This window comes from Leopardus geoffroyi, chromosome C3 (assembly GCF_018350155.1).
Source record: "Leopardus geoffroyi isolate Oge1 chromosome C3, O.geoffroyi_Oge1_pat1.0, whole genome shotgun sequence".
NCBI lineage: Eukaryota > Metazoa > Chordata > Mammalia > Carnivora > Felidae > Leopardus > Leopardus geoffroyi.
In genome coordinates, this window is record NC_059338.1 from 29570455 (window position 1) to 29594006 (window position 23552).

At 54.2% G+C, this 23552-nt stretch overlaps 2 protein-coding genes across 4 annotated transcripts in view; both read left to right on the forward strand.

Moving 5' to 3' along the window:
• The first annotated feature begins 288 nt into the window (after positions 1-288).
• Positions 289-2414, forward strand: ASCL5 (achaete-scute family bHLH transcription factor 5). The gene has a single exon (XM_045456550.1). The coding sequence runs from the start codon at positions 1186-1188 to the stop codon at positions 1756-1758; it is 573 nt and encodes a 190-aa protein (XP_045312506.1). The 5' UTR covers positions 289-1185; the 3' UTR covers positions 1759-2414.
• An 859-nt stretch (positions 2415-3273) lies between these two features.
• The window catches only part of CACNA1S (calcium voltage-gated channel subunit alpha1 S), a 65464-nt gene continuing 45185 nt past the window's right edge, over positions 3274-23552 (forward strand). For 2 of the 3 annotated variants that reach the window (XM_045456547.1, XM_045456548.1), the window contains exons 1-5: positions 3276-3522; positions 5279-5384; positions 19256-19395; positions 21613-21755; positions 21927-22079. In XM_045456547.1, coding sequence (XP_045312503.1) covers positions 3371-3522; positions 5279-5384; positions 19256-19395; positions 21613-21755; positions 21927-22079 — 694 coding nt within the window. In that variant the 5' untranslated portion in view covers positions 3276-3370. Of the gene's footprint in view, positions 3523-5278; positions 5385-19255; positions 19396-21612; positions 21756-21926; positions 22080-23552 lie in introns of all 3 variants that reach the window. The other variant, XM_045456549.1, reaches the window with a different exon arrangement.

Here is a 23552-nt window from a genome sequence, read left to right on the forward strand (position 1 = left end):
TCTCTCTCTTTCCCTTTGTTTGTTTGTTTTGTTTCTTAAATTCCATACATGAGTGAAACCATATGGCATCTGTCTTTCTCTGATTTCATTTAGCATTATACTCCCTAGATCCATCCATGTTGTTGCAAATGGCAAGATGTCGTTCTTTTTTGTGCCCAAGTAATATTCCAGTGTGTGTGTGTGTGTGTGTGTGTGTGTGTGTGTGTGTGTGTGTGTGTATCTTCTTTATCCATGCATCTATCAATGGACACTTGGGCTTTCCCCATAATTTGACTATTGTACATAATACTGATATATATATCTGGTGCACCTATCCCTCTGAATTGTATTTTTGTGTTCTTTAGGTAAATACCTAGTAGTGTGATTGCTGGATTGTAGGGTCATTGGGCACTTTTTATAAGCCAGGCCCAGGGTTGTTTGTTTTGTGGGGTTTTTTGGTATATTTTTTTCTCATTTGATTCTCCCATATGACTAACCTCCAGTGAGGGATATTTAAATTTCCACATGTGGAAACCATGACCCAGAGAGGCCCCCCAACCATGAAGGGATGAACGCAGGGCTGAACCCTGCTCTCCGTATATCGTCTTCAGCAGCCACACTGCCTCCCCTCATAGTGCTTACATCCCCTTTGAGGATGGAGGTAACACAAAGAAGCCCATCATAGAAAGCCTTTCCTAACTGATGTGTTCACTCTCCTCTTCTTTAGAAACATGTCCCTGAGCTGAGCGGGCACACTCCTAACAGCAGCCGGCGGTTTGCAGCCCAGGCAGCCGGGGGATCCCCAAGGCCGTGAGGAACAAGAAACAGAATGGAGCCCCAGGGTTAGTGCCCGCGTGAGGTGCGCAAGCTGGGCTCAGGAGGGGGCGGGGTGCAGAGGCCTGCCGTCCTGCCCACATGGGCGCCCCGGAAGAGGGCAGGGGTCCCCAGAGTTGTGCAGCGCCACTACTGGACTGGAGAGGGTGCCTGCTGAGTCCCTGCGAGGAGCCCCGCTAGGCCGCAACGATGACTGGTGTTTGGGACACCTCGGAGGCCATCCCACAGGGCAAAGAGAAGCCCTAACTGATCCTCGTACCCCAGGGCCGTGGCTGGCGATGTGACTCGTCCCCGTGGTCAGGACGGCGCAAACCCCAGGCGGGGGCGATTCCCGGGGAGGGTCTCACTCTGGGTCCAGCTCCACGCGGCACCATGAACAATAACTTCTGCCGGGCCCTGGTGGACCGGCGGTCCCTGGCGCCCCCCAGCTGCATGCAGTTGGGCGTCGTGCCCCCTCCGCGCCGGGCGCCTCTGCCCCCCGCCGAGCCCCTGGGCAACGTGCCCTTGCTGCTGTACCCAGGCCCGGCCGAGCCGCAGTATTACGACGCCTACGCGGGCGTGTTCCCCTACGTGCCCTTCCCGGGTGCTTTCGGGGTGTACGATTACCCCTTCGAGCCCGCCTTCATCCAGAAGCGCAACGAGCGCGAGCGGCAGCGGGTCAAGTGCGTCAACGAGGGCTACGCGCGCCTCCGCGGCCACCTCCCGGGCGCCCTGGCGGAGAAGCGGCTCAGCAAGGTGGAGACCCTGCGCGCCGCCATCCGCTACATCAAGTACCTGCAGGAGCTGCTGAGCGCGGCCCCCGACGGCGCGCAGCCCGCGGGCTCCCCGCCCGACTGCCCGGGCGACGGCGAGGCCCGGGGGCCCGCCTCCCTGGTGCCCGAGTCGTCCGAGTCTTCCTGCTTCTCCTCCTCGCCTTTCTTTGAGTCGGAGGAATCCAGCCACTGATCCGGGATAGAGGGGGCACCACAGAGACCGGAGGAGCCCCGTCGGAGCAGTGAGGGCGCCGGGTCCCGGGAAGTTGCGGGTGCGCGCCGCGCCCGCTCCAGGCCTCAGGAGGGCAGCCCGGGACGGCCGTCCCTGGATGGGTCTCCGTCTCTGCTTCAGCCCGCGGCGGGGTGGTGCACAACCCGCCGTGGTGGCCCTGCCCCGTCCTCTGTCGCCACAGGCGCAACCCTGTGTCTGCGACTCCCTAGGAGGCCAGCCGGTCTTTGGTTTGGATGAGCCGTGCCCTTGCCGTCCACGAGATGGCCTCAAACACTAGCGTCCACTTTGGGGGCTGGCTTGCCACCCCCGCCTCCCACCCCACCCCGAGAGGAACCCAGAGGCCGCGGCGGAGGCCAGACTACTGCTTGCCCTCGGCCGAGATCCAGATCAGACTTGGGAAGAAGCCCAGAGGGGGCCTTGGTGGCGCCCTCTGGCTTCCCTGATGGAGGGCTAGGATCCACCCCCAGCCCTAACCTCCTGGTGTAGCCTTTTCATACTTCCCCTCCGCCCCCCCCCCCCCCCCGAGGTTGTGTGAGGACTGTGTTTTTTCCCTTCAGCCTGTATCCCTCTGTGGGCAGTGGGACCATATGGCACAGTGTTTGTACCAAGAGGCTAAATAAAAGATTTGTTGGGTTTTGTGATTCCAGCTCATTGTCTACCCCCACGTGCTTTGGTGCCCCTCTCGCATTCCCATTGGCAGCTCAGAGCACTTCCTGTGGGCGGTGTGGGGTGTTCTGTTAGCTCCTGCATTCAACTAACATTGACAGAGAGCTTTGTGTATACCAGGGACGGTATCTGGGCGGGGCCAGAGTCCCAGACATGAGACACAACCCTTGTGCAGTTAGGCGCTGAGGGCTTGAGGGAGGAGCGGACGAAGCACAGTCTCTGCACAGTGCCGCAGGGGCTGTGCCTGAAGCGTTCATGTTCAAGGTTCTTCTGGGGAGCCTTTAGTGTGGAGGCGTTAGCTTTCCCTGACATGGGGTGTGCATGGGGTGGGGGGGACTGACCTCTAGCTGCAGGGACTGAGATGGGAGGGGGTGCGGTGTAGTCGTGCCGAACTAGACCACCCAGCACCTTTTCTGGACGGTGTCAAGGGGCTAGGGAGAGAGGTGAGAGGTGGGGTACTAATCCTGGCAGCAGGGAGCCAGTGTGAAGTTCGGGGCTCCCTATCATAGGCCATCCCCTTCTTGAACCCTCGGTTGCCCCAGCCTCGAAGCCCTCCATCCTGTCGCCCGCCGCCCCCATCCCAGGCCTGTGTGAAAGTTCCTTCCGCCACCCCCCTACCAACCTCCTCAGGGACGTATTGGGATGTCACTGGCTGGGCTGGGAAGGAATGACAGCTGCCTGGCCTCAGGAGCTCAGGCCAGGCAGCGGGGAGCCGAGCGGAGGCTAATTTTACTTGCTGGGAGCAGGGGGAGTAATCCTCCTGCCCACGCCCACGGCTGGCTCAGCAGGGCACGCTTGGCCCAGCAGGCTCAGCCGGTCCAGTCCCCAAGACTGGGGCGCTGGGGACACAGGGAGGAGCGGGCAGCGGGGTGGGGGAACTGGAGACCGCGAGACTGCCAGGGGAGCCATGGAGTCATCCTCACCCCAGGATGAGGGCCTGAGGAAGAAACAGCCCAAGAAGCCCGTTCCTGAGATTCTGCCAAGGCCACCCCGGGCCTTGTTCTGCTTGACCCTCCAGAACCCCCTGAGGAAGGCCTGCATCAACATCGTGGAATGGAAGTATCCTTTAGGGTCCCCAGGGTATCAGGGAGAGCACGTGTAATGTGGGAGAGGGAGACCGGGTATGGGCACAGATCACGAGATTGGGGGCCGGGGAGACTGGGGGCTTGGAGATGGGGCGAACTCCACAGAATGACATAAGGAGCCTTTGGGAAGGAAGCCTTCAGTTGAGGGGGAAGGGAGCGGCAGAACTCTCGAGGCTCCTGAGGCCTGAGTGCACCGCCCAAGGCCCAGTGACAGCCCTAGGACCATCTACAGCAGGAGCCAGGGTTGGGGGAGGGGCGGTTCACAGGTGTGCCCAAGTCACATTGTCATGGGGCTCCCCTGCGGGGTTTGAAGCAACAGTCTCATTTTGATACAGGCTAGGAGAGAAAAAAGTGGCGGCCTCTGTAAGAAAATTCTCCCCCTTGGTGGGAGAGTGTGAAAGCAAAGAGATTGCTGGGTGAGGGGAGGCTGGCTGGGGCTGGAGTTGGGGGAGAAATGGCCTTGAACAAAGGGCTGTTGTGAGGGGCTCCCGGCAGTGGCTAAGAGGCCTGGCAGTTTTAGCTCAGACATACCAGCCTGGGGCCAGGGACTTGCGATCCCTTTCTATGTTTGCAGTAGCTCTGAGGGGAAGACCGTGAAAATATCTGGGTTATTTGGGGAAGGGAGGAAGGAGGTTGGGGGGAGGGGCTATGTCAAGTGCCTTCTCAGAGAGAGGTCAGGAATATTTGAAATATTTCTGTAGGGTTCTGGAAGACTAGGCTCCCACCAGCTGTTCCTTAGAAGAAAGGAGAATAAGGGATAATTGGAAAGATAAGAAAAACATGGGGCCGGTTGGAATAGTTGGGGTCGGCGTCAGCTCTGCTCCCCACAGCTGCACCTGGTGACGTGGAACCTCTCGCTGCCTCTCCCTGTGGCCCGTCTCCCGTGAGATCGGGTTTCCCCGGGTGGGTTCTCTCTCCTCCAACCTCCGCTCCTCCACGCCTCCTCCTCTGCTGGCCTCTGCCCCTGTGGCCAGCCTCTTCCCAAACACTGGAGGGAAGAGAGTGGGGTTGTCAGTCCAGACCTTCTCCACAAGCGTGCCTCCCACCCCACAACCTGTCCCCACCTCCACCACTGACCACGCCCCTCCTTCCCTTTCCCTCCTCTCCTTCCACACCCGCTTTCCAACGGCTCAGCCTATCCGGTTGGCTGTACGGCTCACCCACAAGGAATGGGCGTGGGGTGCCCCCTGGAAAACGGCCCCGTGAAGCGGTGGGTGAGCCTGGAAGGGAGGGGTGAGTGAGTGCGAGTATGAGCACGGCTGCCCAGGGGTGGGCTGCTGACTCAGTTGGGTTATCTAGTCCTTCCTCTGGCTGCAAGGCTCGGGTGCTATCTCGGCAGCCTCCCCTTTCCCTGTCCTGCCCTGTGGATACTCAGCCCCCAGCCTCCCTTGCCAGTTCTCCGAGTGGGCCCCCCAGGTTGTCTGGCCGGAATCTCAGAAGGTCATGGCTCCTCAGGAGCAGGGCAGGTAGGGTTGGGGGATGGGCAGGCGCTTACAGCGGAGCATTAAGACCCCAGCCAGGAACCAGAGCTTCGAGGTCCCAACAGGTCTAAATGGAAGTCACCTGTTCCGGAGGAGAACGTACAACCTGCAGGAGAGCAGGGAAGGAGCAACATGGGCCCATCAGCCTGGCTTTACATTCCTAGTCCAGACGGACCTTCAGGGCTCTCGTCCCCTTAACTGCACCAATCCCACGCCTCACTCGAGGGCTCTCCTTAACCCTGGCACCAGACCCTTCGAGACAATCATCTTGCTCACCATCTTTGCCAATTGTGTGGCCCTGGCTGTGTACCTGCCCATGCCAGAAGATGACAACAACACTCTCAACCTTGGTCTGGTAAGACAGGTCTTCCCACCCCCCACCTGTGGGCCTGCAGCCCCAGGCTCAGGGAGGCCCCCCTGGTGGATGGCATGCTGGTGGATGATGCCAGAGCCTCAGTCTAGCTCCCAGCCACCTGCAGGGCTGGCTGAGTGGCTCAAGAGCTTTGCAGGGTACATCTGCTAATTCTGGATTCTGTAATATTACCGTCCAGCCCTGAGCAAGGGCCCAGGCACTGTGCTGGGCATCTGATGAGAGTAAGCTTCTAAAATCCTCCCGGCAACCCCATAAAGTAGTCCCATTTGACAGATGTGGAAACTGAGGCTTAGTAAGGTCAGCTCCTGAGCAATGGAGGCAGAAGGCTAGTTTCCCTTTCCTGGATATAAGCCAGAAGAAACTTGCTTCCTGGGAGAGTGGGGTCTAGGAATCCCAAGAGACCACGTTTTAGACCTCTATACCACTTTTCTCCTCACCCCTTCACCAGTAACACGGACACAGAACCATAAAATGCCAGATCTAGGAGGGATTTGTCCTATCTTCTCCCTGCCTCACTGGTTTATGGATGAGAAAATGGAGCCCTAGGGAGTAAAAGGGCTGATTTTACTCAACAGCTAGATAATAGTAAGCATGGTTACCATTTGTTGTGTGCTTACTAGATGCCAGGTTCTATGCTAAATATTTTACATTATTGTCTTACTTAATCCGCAGAAGTATCCCTGTGAGGTAACAACATTAAAGCCATGTAAAAGACAAGGCAACTGAGGCAGAGAGTTTGGGTACCTTGCTCGGGACCACCCCACATGCAGGTCCCGCCCATAGGGTCTCAAACTCAGGCCTCTCTGACTTGAGGGCCTGCCTTTGTGGCAGCTGTGTTGCTAATGTGGTAACAGCATGAAGACTTCTAGGGGAATCCCTCACAGAAACAGTGCTCTCAGGCCCACGAGGGGACAGGACAATGGACCCGCCATTTCAACAGGTTTTTTTTTCCTGCATTTATACCACGGGGGAGGTGGGGGGGAGGGCAATTAACATGCATCCAGGGCCTGAAACAAAGGTATTTCTCTTTGCCTCTCCTTTATGCCGGTTTCCATGGGAATCTATCTTGAGCTGGCGAGAAGCTGGGATTTTAAGTGTGTGCTTGGCTATAAACAGAAAAAACTCTGAGCTCCTGCGTGTGGAAGGAAAGTGAGACAAAATGTGGGCAGGACTGCAACTGAGGCTGGGAGGGGCCTTCCACAAGGCAGGCCCAGTATTCAGTGTTCCTGAATCTAGGAGGGCTCTGGGTCCACCCCACTCTTCAGGACTTCATATCTGAGGGCCTTAGTTTTATTTCAACTCCTTAAGAAGTTGGTTACTTTCAAAAGAAATTGCCCTCTGGAGGTTATTAAATTACGCCTTACTGGGTCTGTCCTCTTCCATTTTGAAACAAAATGGCTGTCCTAAAAATTTCACGCAGTCCTGTGTGCTTTCCCTTTAGCTTGTGGGCTCGGGTAAGGTCTAGAGTGCATAAACACAGGATGATAAATTACCTGGAAGAGGAAGAACTAACCAGAAACCTTTCCAAAGCAGCGAATACCCCTCAACTGTCAAAGTTGGATAGGCTATTAATAGTCAGTGAGGGATCCTGATCTGATCCCTTTGGGGTAAAGCCCAGAGAGGGTAGGTGATACTCAAAGTCACACAGCCAGCTTCTAGCGGTGGATTCCTCACTCCTACTTGTCAATTATATGTTCATCTCCACACAATCCAGCAGGAGGGAAATGAGAGGAGTTAGACCAGAAGGAAGGGAAATCAGACATTTATCTCTCTCTTACCCTATTGGCTGCTTTGGTAGGTATCTGAGAAAGGTTAGGGACTTCCCAGTCATCCAAAATAACCCATAGTTTTTAAGAAGGGAGTCCCAAGGACCAATTCTTCATTAGCATTCTCACTCATTTTACAAATATTTATTTTGTGCCCATTATATCCCTGGTACATACTGGGGATAAGATTGGGAACCAAGTAGACCTAGTTTCTGTCTTCACAGGCCTTAATTAATTCAACCAATTAAAATGATGATAATTAAACCAGTTACACAAGTATCTGAATTGAAAAGGGAAATCTATAAGGTTTGGGACACTATGATATTGCACTGGAGGAAAACCTATTCCCTCCCAGAGGATGGGATGTTTTCCCTGAGATGTGAAGGATGAGGACAGGGCCAACTTTCACGTGCATGTGACCTGTGCAGTCCCTTCGGGGCCTGCATTCAGAAGGGCCCCATGGTTGGGGTTTAATGATCCATGGGTATAGCACTGAAAATTTAAATAATTTCATCTCTAAATCCATATTTTGTGAGCGAAGACCAGTGAGATCATGGTATGTGCACGAGTAGCTTGGAGCCACGGCTCACTCACATTTCGCCCTCTGCCACCTCCTATCACCTTCCCACCTCAAAAGACAGACACCGCTCATTCTCTCCCTGCTGGTGCCCTGGGCCAGGGTCAGGGTTGGATACATTCGGTCTGTCTTTGGTGTCTCAAGACAGGGCATGGCAATGGCTGTCCCCACCCTGGGCTGACGGTTCCACGGCCCATTCAGTGAATGATCGCCGGGTGGAGCCTGTGGCTGATCCCTCAACCACATCAACCACACAGACATCCCCTGTGTCTCTTGGAGCAGAGGTGGCCATATCCACCCTTGTGTGCTTCCTTCCTGTCCACCTTGGGTGGAGACAGCAAGCCCGTGGGAAGGGAGATGCCTGTCTCCGCTTCCCCACCTCTGGCCGAGACACAGGATGTCTGGCTGCTGGATGGTGTGGGGGGGGGAACCTGGCAGCTGGTGGGCGGAGCCTGGAGGAGGTCATGGAGGAGGACGGGAGTGCCTGTGAGGGTCTGCCCTTGTGCCTTACAACATTAAATAGGCAATAAAAAACCAAAAACCAAAACCCACCATGACAGATTGAAAAAGAAACCATGGACGGAAGGAAAAAGCTTTGCATTTTGATACCTTCAATGGCATTTATTTCCGACTTTTTGGACAAAGGGCCCTACAGTTTTTCATTTCGTACTGGGCCTGTCGATCATGTAGCTGGTCCTGGAGGAGGGGTCGGGGCAGCGGGGAGAGGTTATAGAAGCCTCAGCAGGGAAGCCCCATGAGCAAAGGGCTGGAGGCAAGAGATTGAGAGAGGAGTTTGGGACTTAGAAGAATCTCTCAAGCTACCGTGTAGAGGGTAGACTGGAGCGCGGTGCGATGCGGGAAGCAGGGAGAGGGAGGAAGAGGTCATGAAGTTGTCCAGGCAGGAAACAGGGGAGACTAGAATTGAGGCATGGTGCATAAGAGGGTGACGTTGAGAGACAGGAGATGGCTCAGTGGGACCTGGTGACTGCTGGATGTAGGGACGGACGCATGGGGGAGGGGAAGAAGACAAGGATGACACTTGGGTTTCAGAGTGGGTGCCAGAGCAGATGGCGGTATCACTTACCAAGACAGGCAACACCGGGGGAGGAGCAGGCTGAGGTGCGAGGGAGGGCTACAGTGATTTTAATTTCCGACACGTGGAGATACAGGTGCCCACGTTCACCGGGCAATGGGCTTTGCAGGTCTGAGCATTTGATGGGTGAGAGGTGGGGGGCAGGGCTGGTCAGGGGGCAAGAAGGGCTTCCCACAGTTGACTTGTGTGCAAACAGAGTCAGGGGGCAGCTGGCACCCCTGATTTTGGGAAAGAAATCCTGACACTTGTCTGTGAAGCAGGCTCCCGTGGAAGGTCTGGGTGCTTCTCCAGGAGCTTTCTCCTACTCTCCATCTCCTTCCCCCCTGCTTTCGCTGCAGGTGATGGACTGGTGCTGAGGTACCCCCCCCCCCCCGACTCTGCCTGTTCTGTGTCAGTGGGGAAACCTGGGTCCTCCCTGAACAGAAGGGGAAACTGAGGCCCTTGCCCAGAGAGGGCAGGGGAGTTCTGGGGAGACACAGTGGGTCAGAGGATGGCAAGAAGAAGATCCAGGATGCTCATGTCTTGGCCGGCTATGTAGCATCATGGCGGAGGGGGAAATGGTCTCTGAAATCAGCCAGGTTGGGGAAGCAGCGTGGTGGTTAAGAATGGGTCCTAGGGCTACAATGTATGTTTTCTTTTTTTTATAAAAAATTTTTTTAATGTTTTTATTTATTTTTGAGACAGAGAGAGAGACAGAGCATGAGCAGGGGAGGGGCAGAGAGAGAGGGAGACACAGAATCCGAAGCAGGCTCCAGGCTCTGAGCTGTCAGCACAGAGCCCGATGCGGGGCTCTAACCCACGAACTGAGAGATCATGAGCTGAGCCGAAGTCGGACGCTTAAACGACTGAGCCGCCCAGGAGCCCCTACAATGTATGTTTTCTAGTCCAGAACCATTGATATACTAGCTGTGTGATCTTGGACATGTTATTTAACTTCTTTGCACCCTAGGTCCCCTCATTTGTAAGATGGGGATGACATCATACACTTCAGAGAAGTTACTAGATGAGGCACCACTGTGCCTCAGAGTGGGCTCCCCAGTCACCAAGCCCTGATCCCAGAGACCCTTGGGTTGTTCTAGGGTATGACCAAAGGAGTATTTCAGATAAAAAAAATTCCCCTTTCCTCCACCCACTGTCTGTCCCTGATGTCTCTTTAATGCTTCATTTTCACTCCTTGAAACATCCAGCTTATCTGAATGGCTTTCCTGGCCACCCCCAACCCCATCCTACAGCAAACTGTCCTCCCTTTCCTCCTCCTCCTCCTCCTCTTCCTCGACAGCAACATCTGGTATTTGTCGAACATTTGCATCGTACAGGTTCTGTTCTAATGCTTTATATGCATTATCTCATGTATTGCCCACAACACCCCCACAAGGCAGGTAGTATTACTTTTCTCCTTTTTTACAGAAGAATAAACTGAGGCACGAGACTGGGTGCACATACCCACCCGGCTATCTGGGCGGGCCCATACCCTTTGTGGGGCATCTTGATGTGGCCTTCTGGACAGTGGAGGACAGAGGATGATGACCATCCCTGCTCCCCTGGGGACTGGTACAGGAAGGTGTCCCACGAGAGCAGCCCCCAGCCCCTCACTGTAAGTCTGCTTTCTCCTGATTGTGAAGCTGTTGCCTGCCCAGGCCAGAATGGACACACAGAGCATCCAGCCCGAGGCTCTACCTGGGCTGGACCCCTCTTGCCCAAGAGAGAAGCCTGGCTTAGGCTTGGGAAGCCTGTGTCTAACACAGCCCTGTCCCGGAATTCTCCCTGGAGAGTAAAAGCCTGGGGATGCAGGTCACAGAGGGGCATTGCTTGTCAGCGAAGCGGGAGGAGAGAAGAGACACAGAGTCACCACTGAGGCCAGCAAAAGGGCAGTGAGATGTCCAAGGGCAGTTGGAAGCCAAGACCAGAGTGCAGGGCCCTAGACCCTGAACCCAAACCAAGACCTTCTAAAGCCAGCTCTGCCCCTTGAAGCCCCTCTTGCTCCCTGAAGTCTGAAGCAACGCTGATCCTAGGAGGTCCCCCTGCCTGAGTTAAAGGGGACTTTGGGAGGGTCACCATTCCAACCTTGACCGGCCCGAGGGGACCCACATGGAAAAGCAACAAGAGTCACCGTTACTAATTACTGGGCACAGACTGGAAACTGATTGCTCTCGCTACATTATCTCACTTCGTCCACAGAGCAATCCTGCGTCCAAGGAGACTTTTCAAACAGTGCAAACATGACTGATTACAATAAAGAAGGAACACACGTTAAAGATTAGTTCCCTCAGAACAAACAGGAGGGTAAAGCTGATTCAAAGAGAATTAGCGGAATAGAAGTATATGATAGTGGAGAAAGAAATGATGGAATAAAATTGCCAGGTTGGTTTTCAAACTAGCTGACGTCCACCGGGCAATAAAACAGTAACCTATTGGGGTTATCTTTTCTAGCAGGCAGAAATCATTTGCAGCTCTACAGGACAGAACAGTGAGAGGGGAACCAGGTCAATGGTTTCCAAGGGCGAGGGAAAGGAGGGACAGTTTGGTGGGGACCGTGCCCACACTACTGGCATCTACTGGTAGAGGCCAGGGATGCTGCTAAGCATCCTGCAAAGCACAGGAGGGCCCCCTCCCACCAAAAAAGAGTTATCCAGCTTGAAATATGAATAAGGCTGGGGCTGATAAACTTTGTCCTAGATAATTAAATAATCCTTGGCCAGGCCTGTTATGAAATGCTCCAACATGGCGTTACAAGGACGCGGTGACCTCCCTTTGCCTGATTTCTAAGTTCTGGATGATTTTTGGTAGCACCAGTCGGGTAGGCCTTGGTGCTGCCCAGCACAGGGCCAGGCCAGCGGGATTCGGCCTTTCAGCCTGTCCCTGGCGTCGGCACCCCCAGCCTCCCTGTCCCTGGACCTTTGAGAGCACTGTGCCCACCCCTGCCACCCCTCCCGTGTCAGCAGACTCGGCCAGGCCCCTGGTACATTCCTGGGGTTCCGGTTGCCGTGCGGTCTTATGCACAAGGCTGCAGCCTAAGCCTCTGGCAAGCAGGGCAGTTGTTTTTTTATAGGGTTTGGAATGTGCCCGCCAACTCCCGCGGCCAGCAGCCCACTCTACACACCATCTGGGGAGGCTCCGGCCTCAGATGGACCCCGGCTCTGGCCTTGCCCTTCAGAGATCCGGGACCTGTTGGGCACCGGTGACTGAGCCTGGGTCACCGTACAAGGGTCTGGCAAAGTACAATTAAAGCCTGCCTTTCAGCCTCACCTTGGAGCCTGCCCTGCCCCACTGCAGGGACTCTGCTCCCCTTCCGGGGCGTTAGCACTCCCCACCCCTCGTCTGCACCCCTCACATGAAGGCAGGGCTGAGGACGGGGAGGTAGTAGTGAACAACGAAAGCTTTGAAGGAAACTTGGGCGCCCTATGGGGGAGTCATGGGGAACGTGAGGTTTCAAGTCAGACAAACCTGCCTCCACCCTGGACTTTGGCTGGCAGCTTCCTAAGCTCTCTGAGCCTCAGTCACCTCACCAGGGACCACGATGGGTCCTTTCAGAACTCTTACATTGATGAGGGGCAAGGGCATCATGTCCCACACAACACGGGAGTTGTTCGGTTGTCATTCTTTTCCTTCCCTGCCTGACCAGCACTCCCAGACCACAGCCAAGGGGCAAGGGCAGACCTGGGCCGGGGCGGGGGAGGCAGGGGCAGGCAGGATCTGAGGCCAGCATGGCCTAGTGGTTGGGACCACTGACCCTGGAATTAACCTGTCTGGATTCACATTATGGCTCTGCCACATAGCAGCTGTGTGACCCCAGAGAAATCACATAACCTCTCTGTGCTTCAGTTTCCTCATCTGTAAAATGAGGGTAGGAGTACCTCCCTTACACGGTTCCTGTGAGATTGAAATGTATGTATGTGGCTAGGATATAGCCTGGCACATACATGGGTACTTAATAAACCTCAGCGAATAGCTAATATTATCATGATTACCCGAGACAGTACTGGTCTCCCACCCTCTCACATGGTGGGCTTTCCCCTCGTCCCCCTCCGTCACCTCCACTACAAGCGTGCGGCTCCTCCTGCTACCCTCAGCTCCACGGTCTTGTTAGGGTAGAAAGCCCTGGCATGTCTGACCCCCCTAGACCGGGGGGAGCCCGGTTCTCCCCTGTGGGAAGGGAAGGGGGAAGTATGATGGCAGGAGAGACCCACTCAGATCACGTCTAGTTGGGTAAGACTCCATCGGCCTAAATATAGCCACGTTCCTCACTCCTCAATGGGTCATTTTCCAAACCTGGAGGCTGAGGTGGTCATGGAGACACATGCCAGGACCCTGGATACCCCTTGAATGGTGTGGCCACCGGACACCAGGCTGGCTTAGCAGAAAAGCCATTGACTCAGTCCCAGCAGGTGGGACTAGCCCTTTGGGCCTCAGGCACCCGGCTTCCCTCTCTGAGCCCAACTCTCTTCATCTGGGAAGTAGGAGAAACAGCGTAGCAGGACTGAACCTTTGTCCACAACTAAGGTGCTCAGGAAATGTCATCCTTTTTCCTAGAAATCAGCTTTAATCTGGATTCTGAGCCCGTGTCCCTCTGGATGGGGAGAGCTTCACCTGCAGTTATTCTTGGGTTAGGGTTAGTCGGCCTGCCTGCCCTGGCCTGGAGCCAGGCCTGTGTCTCAGGCAGTGCTAAGGGCCTGGGGTCACCAGTGCTCTGTCCGCCCTGGAGGAGACCTATTGTTCCAGTCCCACGTTCCCCTCAGGTCCACCCTCCACTGTCTCCATGCAAAGTTTAAGGGGCAGGAATCCTTGGCAAGGTGAGACCCTGCTTTCCTGGGGCTCCCTGGGGCCTCTTCCCAGACCCTGCCACACCTTTAGGGCACTACGAGGACGCAGACCCCAGACCAGATCTACCATTGGGGCCTCTCGGCCCTGGCGTGAGTCTCTGCTTCACTTGTGAGTCAGCCCTCTCTCTTCAACCCCTTTTTCCACATGGTGGGTTCAGGCTTAGAAAACAAAGGCCTGGGGCCCTGGCCCAAACGTCTCCTGGGGCAGGAAGCCCAGCACTGCTCTCTGCTTCAGGGAGCGAGAAAGGGGATGAACCCAGGAGGAAAACAATCATTAATGTCATGAAAGTAACTCATAACCACAGCACCCACCAGCCTGCTGGGAACACTTACTGTGAGGCCCCCAGGCATGAAGGCATGTGCGAGGATGCCCGCACGGAGCCCCGCCTCACCCAGCCTGTGCTCTCTACACACACACCGGGTTCCCTCTCCCTCCGCCAAACCCACTTTGGCTCCTTGAAGCAAGTGTACCTTAAAGAGTTAACAACAACTATGAATGAATGGCCTCCCACCAGGAGGATTTGTATCCTAAGGGATCACCATGGGTTGAGCCTCAGGAAGGAGACTCAGGCACAGGAGATGAGGCCCGGCAGTGGCAGGAGGCCTCTGGCTCTTTTGTCAGCCCTGCTCTAGGCTATGGTTCTTTCTGAGCCCTCCAAGGGGGGCGCAGGGGGCCCGGGAGACTGGAGTCCAGTCCAGCCTTCCTGCAGGCTACAGTGTTGGGGCAGGGATATGGAGGGAGACGGTATGCGAACAGTTGTTTCTGTGGTCCCAGACAGGGTCCGGCCAGCTCCCACCCTCTTCCGTCAACGCCTAGCACATGCCAGTGGGGGGAGCAGTTCTGTGGCAGGACTGGCTGCCCCTCATAGATGGAGGATGGCCTGGAAATAGAGGCAGTAGGAGGGCGAGGGGACTGCAGTCTAGCCCCTGCCTTTTCCAGCCCAGGACTTTGGGAGTGGCCAGCTCCAACGCCCCCAGGAACAGGTGCAAGGGCTGTGGTCGGGGCCATACACCGGGGAAGCCCAGTTAGAGGTCTGTCTGTGGAGAGACGAGAATTCTCTTGAAGGGGATTGTGGCAGTGAAGGCACTTGTAGGAAGCTGGCAACAAAGTTCGTCTCGCAAAGTCAGACTGGTTCACGGTCCTCCCGTGAGGTCAGGAGGGTCAGGGGATCAGCGCTGTCTCCCCTACTCTGGTCTCAGAGCCTGGGGTGTAGCGTCCCTCCTCAGGAATAGAGATCCCGAGGCTGCACCCATATTGATTCGGCACCCATTTCCAGTGTGTACGTGGGGGGTTTTTCCCACACCACCGGGCAACACTCTGACCAGCCGGGTGAACCTACAATTCAAAAAAATTCTCACACTGTCTACCTGGATAGAACATCAGATCTCACAGATGAAGGGCTCGGTCCTACAAGATTGCCACCACCATCCCCAACTTCAGATACCCATAGCAAGTTCGGGTTGTTATCTGTGCTTCTGACGGACGGGCTGTGGATGGCAGGTTCCAACGACCTTCCCCTTGGGTCTGATTAATTTGCTAGCGTGGCTCACGCAGAGAAACATTCTACTCACTAGATCACTGGTTCATTGTAAAAGAATATAACTCAGGTACAGCCAGATGGAAGAGGTGCCCACCTTGACCTCAAGGTATGGGGGAAAAGGGCATGAAACTTCCATGCTTTCTGAATGCACCACTCTCCTTCCCTGCATCTCCATTGTTCACCAACCCAGAAACTCTCTGAACCTGTCCTTCTGGGTTTTCATGGGGCTTTTTAGATAGGCACAGTTGATTACATCACTGGCCGTTGGTGATTGATTCAGCCTTTAACTCCTTTCCCCTCCCGGGAGGTTAAAGGAGTTGGACTGAAAGTTCCAACCTTTTAATGATAGGGTTGGTTCCTCTGGTGATGCGTCCCCAACCTTAGGTGAGTTCCTCAAGTCGTTACTCCGTTAACATAACAAAGACATCTTTGTCAACTCTCATCGCTTACGAAATTCCAAATGTTTTAGGAGCTCTGTGCCAAAGACCTTGAAGAAGAAATATACATTTCATGTTATAAATGCAATATCACAACCTCCCTTTAAATTACGTCGTAGGAGAGATGATGATTGTTGACTGCTTTTTTAATTCATTCAACAAACATTTCTTGGGCACTTGCCATGTGTCAGGAAGTACGATGTGCTCCAGAGCAGAGGCTCGGAGACAACTATGTGGCGAAAAAATCGGCCTGTCGCTTCTTTCAATTTGCAATCCACTGTGGACTGGTAGGTGGTCCTACTTCATGGGATCACGTCACAGCTGTGCCCTCTGAGACTCGTCAAGCCCCGCCTGAGGCTACGGTCCACCCATGTGCTCGGAAGTTGTGGCGAATTGCTGCAACAATTTCCAAATGCTTATTCTCACTGCCTATGCTTGTCTCAGACTGACAGCAACAGTTTGTGGACAGCACCAGCCTCCAGTCTGTACGTTGAGAAGCAGCGCAGTAAGGACCCTGGCTCATTCCTTTGATCACAAACACTGGTGCGGCGGGCACTGTTCTAGATGCAGGTGACACAGCAGGGAACAGAGTCAAGGCCCCTCGGCCCAGGGAAGAGTGATGGGAAGAGCCAGGAAAGACCCTGGATTCCTAGCTTGGGCCGCTCGGTGTCATTGACTGAGACAGGGACAATCGAGGAAGGGAGCAAGTTCAGGAGTAAGAGGAGATCAGTTTTAATCATGTTGAATTGAAGGTAGGACAGAGCCAAGTCCTTCCTGGTGAGCTACCCGCAGAAGTGACCTGAGACAACAGCTCTGTGGAAACGGGTAGAACACGGTGCAAGCAGAAGTCAGACCTTCACAACTGGGCCCAGGCATCTAATAAGAAAAGCTGTGGCTTTCTGAGCATTTGGAATGTGCCAGGAAGTTGGGGGTGCTTCCCTCCAGGAGGCCATTTATTCCTCAGAATGACCCTTCCAGGTAGGTAGTGGTCGTTATCTCAGCTTTACAAATGAAGAAACGGAGGGTCACAGAGGTCAGGAACTCGTCCAAAGAAACAGAGCTGATGGGAACCTTTACGCCACACACCTACTGCCTCCCACCTGCTGAGGGCAGCCTCTGAAGGGGAACTGGGATGTTTGGGGGAAAGTTGATAACTTCGATCTTGGGGAGAGATAGCAGGGTCTTGCCTGCTGCCTCCAGTCCAACATTGAATAAATATCTGTGGAATGGATGTCCCTTGTTCCTCTGTCAAACACTGAGCCCAGGCTGGAGGGGCCATGGGGCAACCCAATGTGGCATTGACGACACTGTCCCAAAACTCAGGAAGGGACATATCCTGCTCCCATGTCCTCCTGGGCGAGGGCCCGTGTTACGTGCACACACGGGGCTCCTATGGCAGATCCGTAGAGTTCCAGATGTTCCCGATTGGGTCAGGGGAGTATGGTGGGGAGAGCTGGGCCTGGGAGCGAACAGGCTGTGGAACCTGAGTGACCCTATCTGAGGCCTACGGGCCTCGACAAGCTCACTCAGGGTCTGGTGGCCGTAGGACAGGCAGTGGCAGGTGTGGGCAGTGCTCCCGTGGACGTGGCTGACCGCCCAGCCTCTGAGCACCACAACTATTTTGGGCCCTGTTTTCCCTCCACTCACTCGCACTTCAACTGTCTTGCCCCTGGGGTTGCAGCAACTTAAAACTTTAAATGCTGACTTGACTTCACTCTCCTCCCTATGCTTTTCCCTTACTGGTGAGCCTGACTCCCGGGAAGCCGGCCCTGCCCAGGAACGAAAGCACCCAGCCCATTCCAAGGAGGCCCTCCATGGCTGCCCCCCACTCCACCTCAGCGGGGAGGTGCCCCGACTGCCCTGTGCATCTCCCCATGGAGCCAGGTGCCCCACGATTCCCGTTTCACCTTCAGTTAGGCACAATCCCTGTAAATAGGCCCATTAGTAGAATGGTATGTTTTGCATTTTAACCATACATTATCTGGAAGAAAAAGCAAGCTTTGGGATTACAACTGGTGGGAGGAACTAGGGGTGAGGTTAAGGAAAGTAGTCTCAGTCCATATGTGCCTCAGTTTCCCCCTCCATATAGAAGGGAAAACTATGCTCTCGGGAATGTTCTCTGAATGACGAGCTGGGAGGTTTCTTGGACCGCATCCACGTCAACGGGCCATTTGGCAACCTCTTCCCTTGCTTCCCACAGCTACTACTTGGAAGTAAAAACAAATTCTCTTCCAAATCATTAATGGGGTGGCCCGTTTCCTGATCTGGCTCCATCCAGAATAAAGAATTCATATTATGAATTCATAATCTGAGTTATGCCTCTGGAGTGTGCTGATGTGAGTGTGAGGCCCTGGCCGGGGGACGGCTTTCCTGGGGGTGTTGGTGACTAATGGTAAGGGAGGGCGCTGGTTGGGGCACAGACCCCCTCGTTGGTCAGCTCCAGAGGGCAGTCAACCCCTCCCGGAGTTGTGTAGTGCTGTAGCTCCGTCCTGCCTGCAGGCTGGGCGACACCCTCTCGGGAGACTGGGCTTGTCCACGGAGGTTGGTGGGAGGGGGGTGGGGTGCAGGGCTCTTGGAAGCCACCAACCAGGGTTCAGATGGCTGCAAGGAGAGCAGTTTCAGCCTGGAGTCCTGGCACAGGGGATGCTGCCTTCTCAGTTAGAAATAGCTCTCCTGGGCCCAGAGGTGGGGGAAGGGTGACTGGGTCCAGGATGGGGTAACTGAGATTATCAGAGGATCGGGCTGCAGGGCCAGAACGTGGAAGGGTCAGCAAGGCCTCCTGCAGGGCAGAGGCTGAGCTGAACCCCCCCCCCCCGCCACCTGGTACCTGCGGGCCCTCCTCCAGACACAGTGTGCCTGATTCCCCTCCCCCTGAATCATCCTGTTTGTGGGCTCCAGAGGGCTCCCCGAAGGCAGCTGGTGTGGGCGGGCTGGTAGGACGAGCAGGGGGAGGTTACAGAAAGATGGGTTAAAGGTGAGACCCCGACCAGCCAGAGAGGGCCATCTGGGGTCCTGAGAAATGCACCCCCTCTCTGCAGTCATGCCCCACTGTCGGTCCTCAGGGCGGCGCGAGAAGAAAGATGCCCAAACCAGAAACCACCTGGGGACCTTCACTTTGGGGGCTGCCCAGACCATTCATTTATTCATCCAATTCTAGGCCACGGAAGTAGAGTGATAAAAGAAATGAACAAAAATCCACATACTTCATGGAGTTTACATTCAAGTGGGTGAGACAGAAAACGAACAAGATAAAAATATATATGGTATTTTTAGCTAGGGATAAGTGTTAAGGAGATAAACTAAAGCAGAGAAGAGGAACAGAAAAAGTCAGAGGTCACTCCAGTTGTACTTGTGGGGCCAGGGAAGGCCTGGGTGAGGGATGACTTTTGAGTAAAGACCTGTAGGAAAGGAGGGAGCTGGCAATGTGGGGATGTGTGGTGGTGATGTGGGGGTGGGGGTGGGGGTGGGGGGTGGGAATTCCAGGTGGAGGGAACAGCCAGTGCAAATGTCCTGGGGCAGGCACGTCTGAGGAACAGTGTGCCTGGAGGAGAAGAGAAAGGGAGGATCAAGGGCACACCCGGAATACACAGAGGAGTGGTGTGACTGTTTGCCTCCACAGGAGAAACTGGAGTATTTCTTCCTCATCGTCTTCTCAATCGAAGCCGCCATGAAGATCATTGCCTATGGCTTCCTGTTCCACCAGGATGCCTACCTGCGCAGCGGCTGGAATGTGCTAGACTTCATCATCGTCTTCCTGGGGTGAGGCCCACATGTGGGGAGTGGGGTTTGAGGTCAGAGGGGCTCTCTGAGGACTCTGTGCCCACCGCCGCCACCAGCATCCCAGAGGCAGGCGGGGCCCCCAGCACCATGCACGCCCTGCCATGGAGCAGCCTCTGTTAGGGGCTGGCCCCTGCCTGTCGAGAGTCACACACTGCCCTGGCAGGTCCTGCCCCTCCCCCAGTGAGGCACCACGGGCTCCTTTCTTCTTTTCACCTCACACAAAATGGGAAATGATGGGTGTGGTTTCAATGGCCAGCAGTTTCTGGACATTTATAAATGTCTCCGCCTTTATTCCCTGGACCTATGTGGGGTATATGGGGAACCTGTTATTTGGGCTCACAGAGATGGATATTTAGAAACCTGTATTTGTCTGCCTGGGGGGACCATAACCAAATCCCACAGACTGGGGGGCTTAAACAACAGAAACTCATTTCCTCGCAGCTCTGGAGGCTGGAAAGCCAAGGTCAAGGTGTTCCCAGGTTTGGTTTTTCCTGCAGCCTCTCTCCTGGGATTGTGGGTGGCCACCTCCTCCCTGTGACCACGTGGTCCTTCCTCTGTGGACACCCGGGTGCCTCTTCGTGTGTCCGAATTTCCTCCTCTTCTAACGACACCAGCCAGATTGGATTAGGGTCGACCCTAACAGCCTCACTTAACTTAACTCTTTAAAAAGAACTTGTCAGGGGCGCCTGGGTGGCTCAGTCCGTTAAACACCCAACTTCACCTCAGGTCTTGATCTTGTGGCTTGTGGGTTCGAGCCCCATGTCGGGCTCTGTGCTAACAGCTCAGAGCCTGGAGCCTGTTTGGGATTCTGTGTCTCCTCCTCTCTCTGCCCCTCCCCTGCTCATGCTCTGTCTCTCTCTGCCTCTCAATAATAAATAAACATTAAAAAAAAATTTTTTTTTTAAGAGGCCTTGTCAGGGCACCTGAGTGGCTCAGCCAGTTAAGCATCTGACTTCAGCTCAGGTCATGATCTCATGGGTTCGTGGGTTCAAGCCCTGAGTCTGGCTTTGTGCTGACAGCCCAGAGCCTGGAGCCTACTTCAGATTCTGTGTCTCTGCCCCTTCCCTGCTTGTGCTCTGTCTCTCAAAAATAAATAAATGTTAAAAAATTTTTAAAATAAAGTAAAAAGGCCCTGTCTCCAAATACAGCCACTGTCTGGGGTACCGAGGGTTGGGGCTTCAACATCTGAATTTGAGGGGTACGCAATTCAGTCCATAATATAACTTTTAATAACCACCCCCTAATTACAACAGCAGCATTTATCAAGCACTTACTATGTGTTTTACACGTAACATCTCATTTAGCTTTTTCAACAATCTCATTTTTTCCACTTAAGGAGGCTAAGGCTCAGAGAGGTCAAGCAACTTGCCCGAGGTCGCATAGCTAGCCAGTGGCTGTGCCAGGATTTGCACCAAGGCAATCTTGGCTCCAGAACCTGGTATTTAACCACTAGGCTGCCCCTCGACTCAATAAACATGATGTTGATGATTTACTAATTATCCCATGCGGCTTTAGGCACACTGGGGAAGGCAGAATTCTGTGAATTGGCCTCTACTCTTGATGAACCAGCCTGGGGGGGAGGCCAAGACAAATGATGACAGAATAATAGAGTGTGGGAAAACAATAGCACACAGCGCACCATTGTTAGACTCAGCGACTTGTCCCAGGGATTCCTTGTCAAAGGCAGGATTCATAAAGAAGGGTTTGAGATGGTCTTCAGAGGATAATGGGAATTCGAGTGAATTGAGAGGAGGAGCAAATGAGCAGGAAAGGAAATAAGAGGGCATTGTCAGAAAGTGCTGCACAGGGAGACACAGCTCTGGGCTTTCTCCTCTGGGTCCCCACTGAGTGCAGCGCCACTGGTGACCTTCAGCTCCCCCACGGGGTACACTCAGCTCCCAGGCCACAGCCTGTGAGTGCCTGTGGCACGTGTCCCTCAACACCCCCCTTCGGTGCCCAGATTGGACATCTCAGATGGATCCAATCCTCTTTGTGCAGAGTCTGAACTTGGCCTCAGAATCTTCTAATAAAATTTTCCAGACCAGCATGACCAAACCCGAGTTAGTGATTGATGAGGGTTGCTTCCTGTCCCCTAGGCCTGTCCACCGGCCCCTTGAGCACAGATGAGACACAGGGTCCCAGACCAGTCGCTTGTCTGACCACTGAGCCCTCTTCTCTCCGTCTTCTCCCCTCTAGGGTTTTCACCGTGATTCTGGAACAGGTTAACGTCATCCAAAGCAACACCGCCCCGATGAGCAGCAAAGGGGCTGGCCTGGACGTCAAGGCCCTGAGAGCCTTCCGTGTGCTCAGACCCCTCCGGCTTGTGTCGGGGGTGCCGAGTAGGTGCCGGTGCTCCTGCAGATGCCCTTCCTCCTCCCCCAACCCATTCCCCGGCCCAGTTCTGGGTCCCCTTCCAACCCAGAGACTTCCCAGGACATAGAGAGTGGGAGGGCCAGGAGACCAAGAGGGGAAGTGACTCCTCCTTTCTCCTCCCTGCTCGCCCTCTGCAGGCCTGCAGGTGGTCCTCAACTCCATCTTCAAGGCCATGCTTCCCCTGTTCCACATCGCCCTGCTCGTCCTCTTTATGGTCATCATCTATGCCATCATCGGGCTGGAGCTCTTCAAGGGCAAAATGCACAAGACCTGCTACTTCATTGGGACAGGTGAGCTCCCAGGGCGCTGGGGTGGGGTTGGGGTGGTGGTGGCAGTGGTGGCCGTAGTCCTAAGACAACTCAAAAGGGACAGCCACCTCAGCCATGGAGAAGGTCATTGCTTCCCACACCTGTTGACCTGAGGAATGGTTCTCTCTTGGACAAAGTCTCCCTTGAAGAAAGCACAGGTCTGCCAGGGTCAGTGATGGAGGCAGGTGGACAGGGGCCCAGGCCACAGCTTGCTCTGAATGGAGCACTCCCACCCCAAATAAATAAATGTGGTATTTTTGGGCTTTCTGAGCCTGCTGTGGCTTGAGCTGCAGGTCAGGACAAGCCCAAATTTCCACTTGTACTTTTCTTTACAGCCATCATTTTAGCTTTAGTCTGAGCAGGCCCTCAGAGCCGGGACCCACAGAGCAGTGTTTGAAAGGGGATCTCAAGAAAGCACCCAGGAGCCGAAGGGTTATTTGTAGGGTTCTCAGAGATAATACGTCTTGAGGCCCAGCTGAGCCTGACCCCAGCCTTCTAAGCCAGTAGTTCTCAAACTGTTTGCCTCAGGACTCTTGGCACTCTTAAAAATCATTAAGGACCCCAAAGAGCTTTTGTTGGTATGGATTTTATTCATTGACGTTTATGGCATTAGATACGAAAACTGAGAAAAAAATGTCACAATATTAATTTATTAATTCATTTTAAAAGGACACTAATAAGGCCATTATGAACATAAATAATTTATTTTATTAAAAAATTACTGTATTTTCCCAAACCCAAAACATTTAACACAAGAATGGTACTGTCTTACTTTTTGTCTAAATCTCTTTAATGCCTGGCTTAATAGAATCTGCTGGATACCCACAGCTACCTCTGTGCTCAGTCTGTTGTGAAATCACACGTCATGTAGTCTCTAGAAAACTCCACCCTGCGTTTGTTGAAGGATCAGGAGTGGAAATAATGTCTTGGCATTATTATAAAAATAATTGTGACCGAGTGGGGGCCCTGAAAGGGTGTGGGTCCCACACTGCACTCTGAGACTCATTGCTGCCGAGATGGCAGGTATCGATCTGTCTCGGTTGGAGGGTTGATTCTACCAGGGTCGACAGGAATTGGTGATGGCATGAGGAAGAGGTGACTTCTGTTAGGGGAATCCCTCCCACCAAAAGCCCGGAACCTAACTCACCAGAGTAACCCAGGATGGCCAAGACTACAATACCTGCGGTGTCTTGGGAGACGCCTTACTTCCCCAGGCCCACTGACAAGGGGACGGGCAACACAAGGTCCAAGCCCAACCCAAAACAGTGAGCTCTCATAGAGCTTTCAGTGGTTTCATTCCTAGTCCCCTCCTAGTTAAGCCTCGTCCTGTTCCTGTAACAGTCTATGTCCTGTGATACGTGTTATCCAGACAGAGAGGAGGAGACTTTCTATCACAACCTTCAGACCAAATTTGGTGGTCTCATCCAGTGTTCTCATGCGTTCTTGACCAGTGCT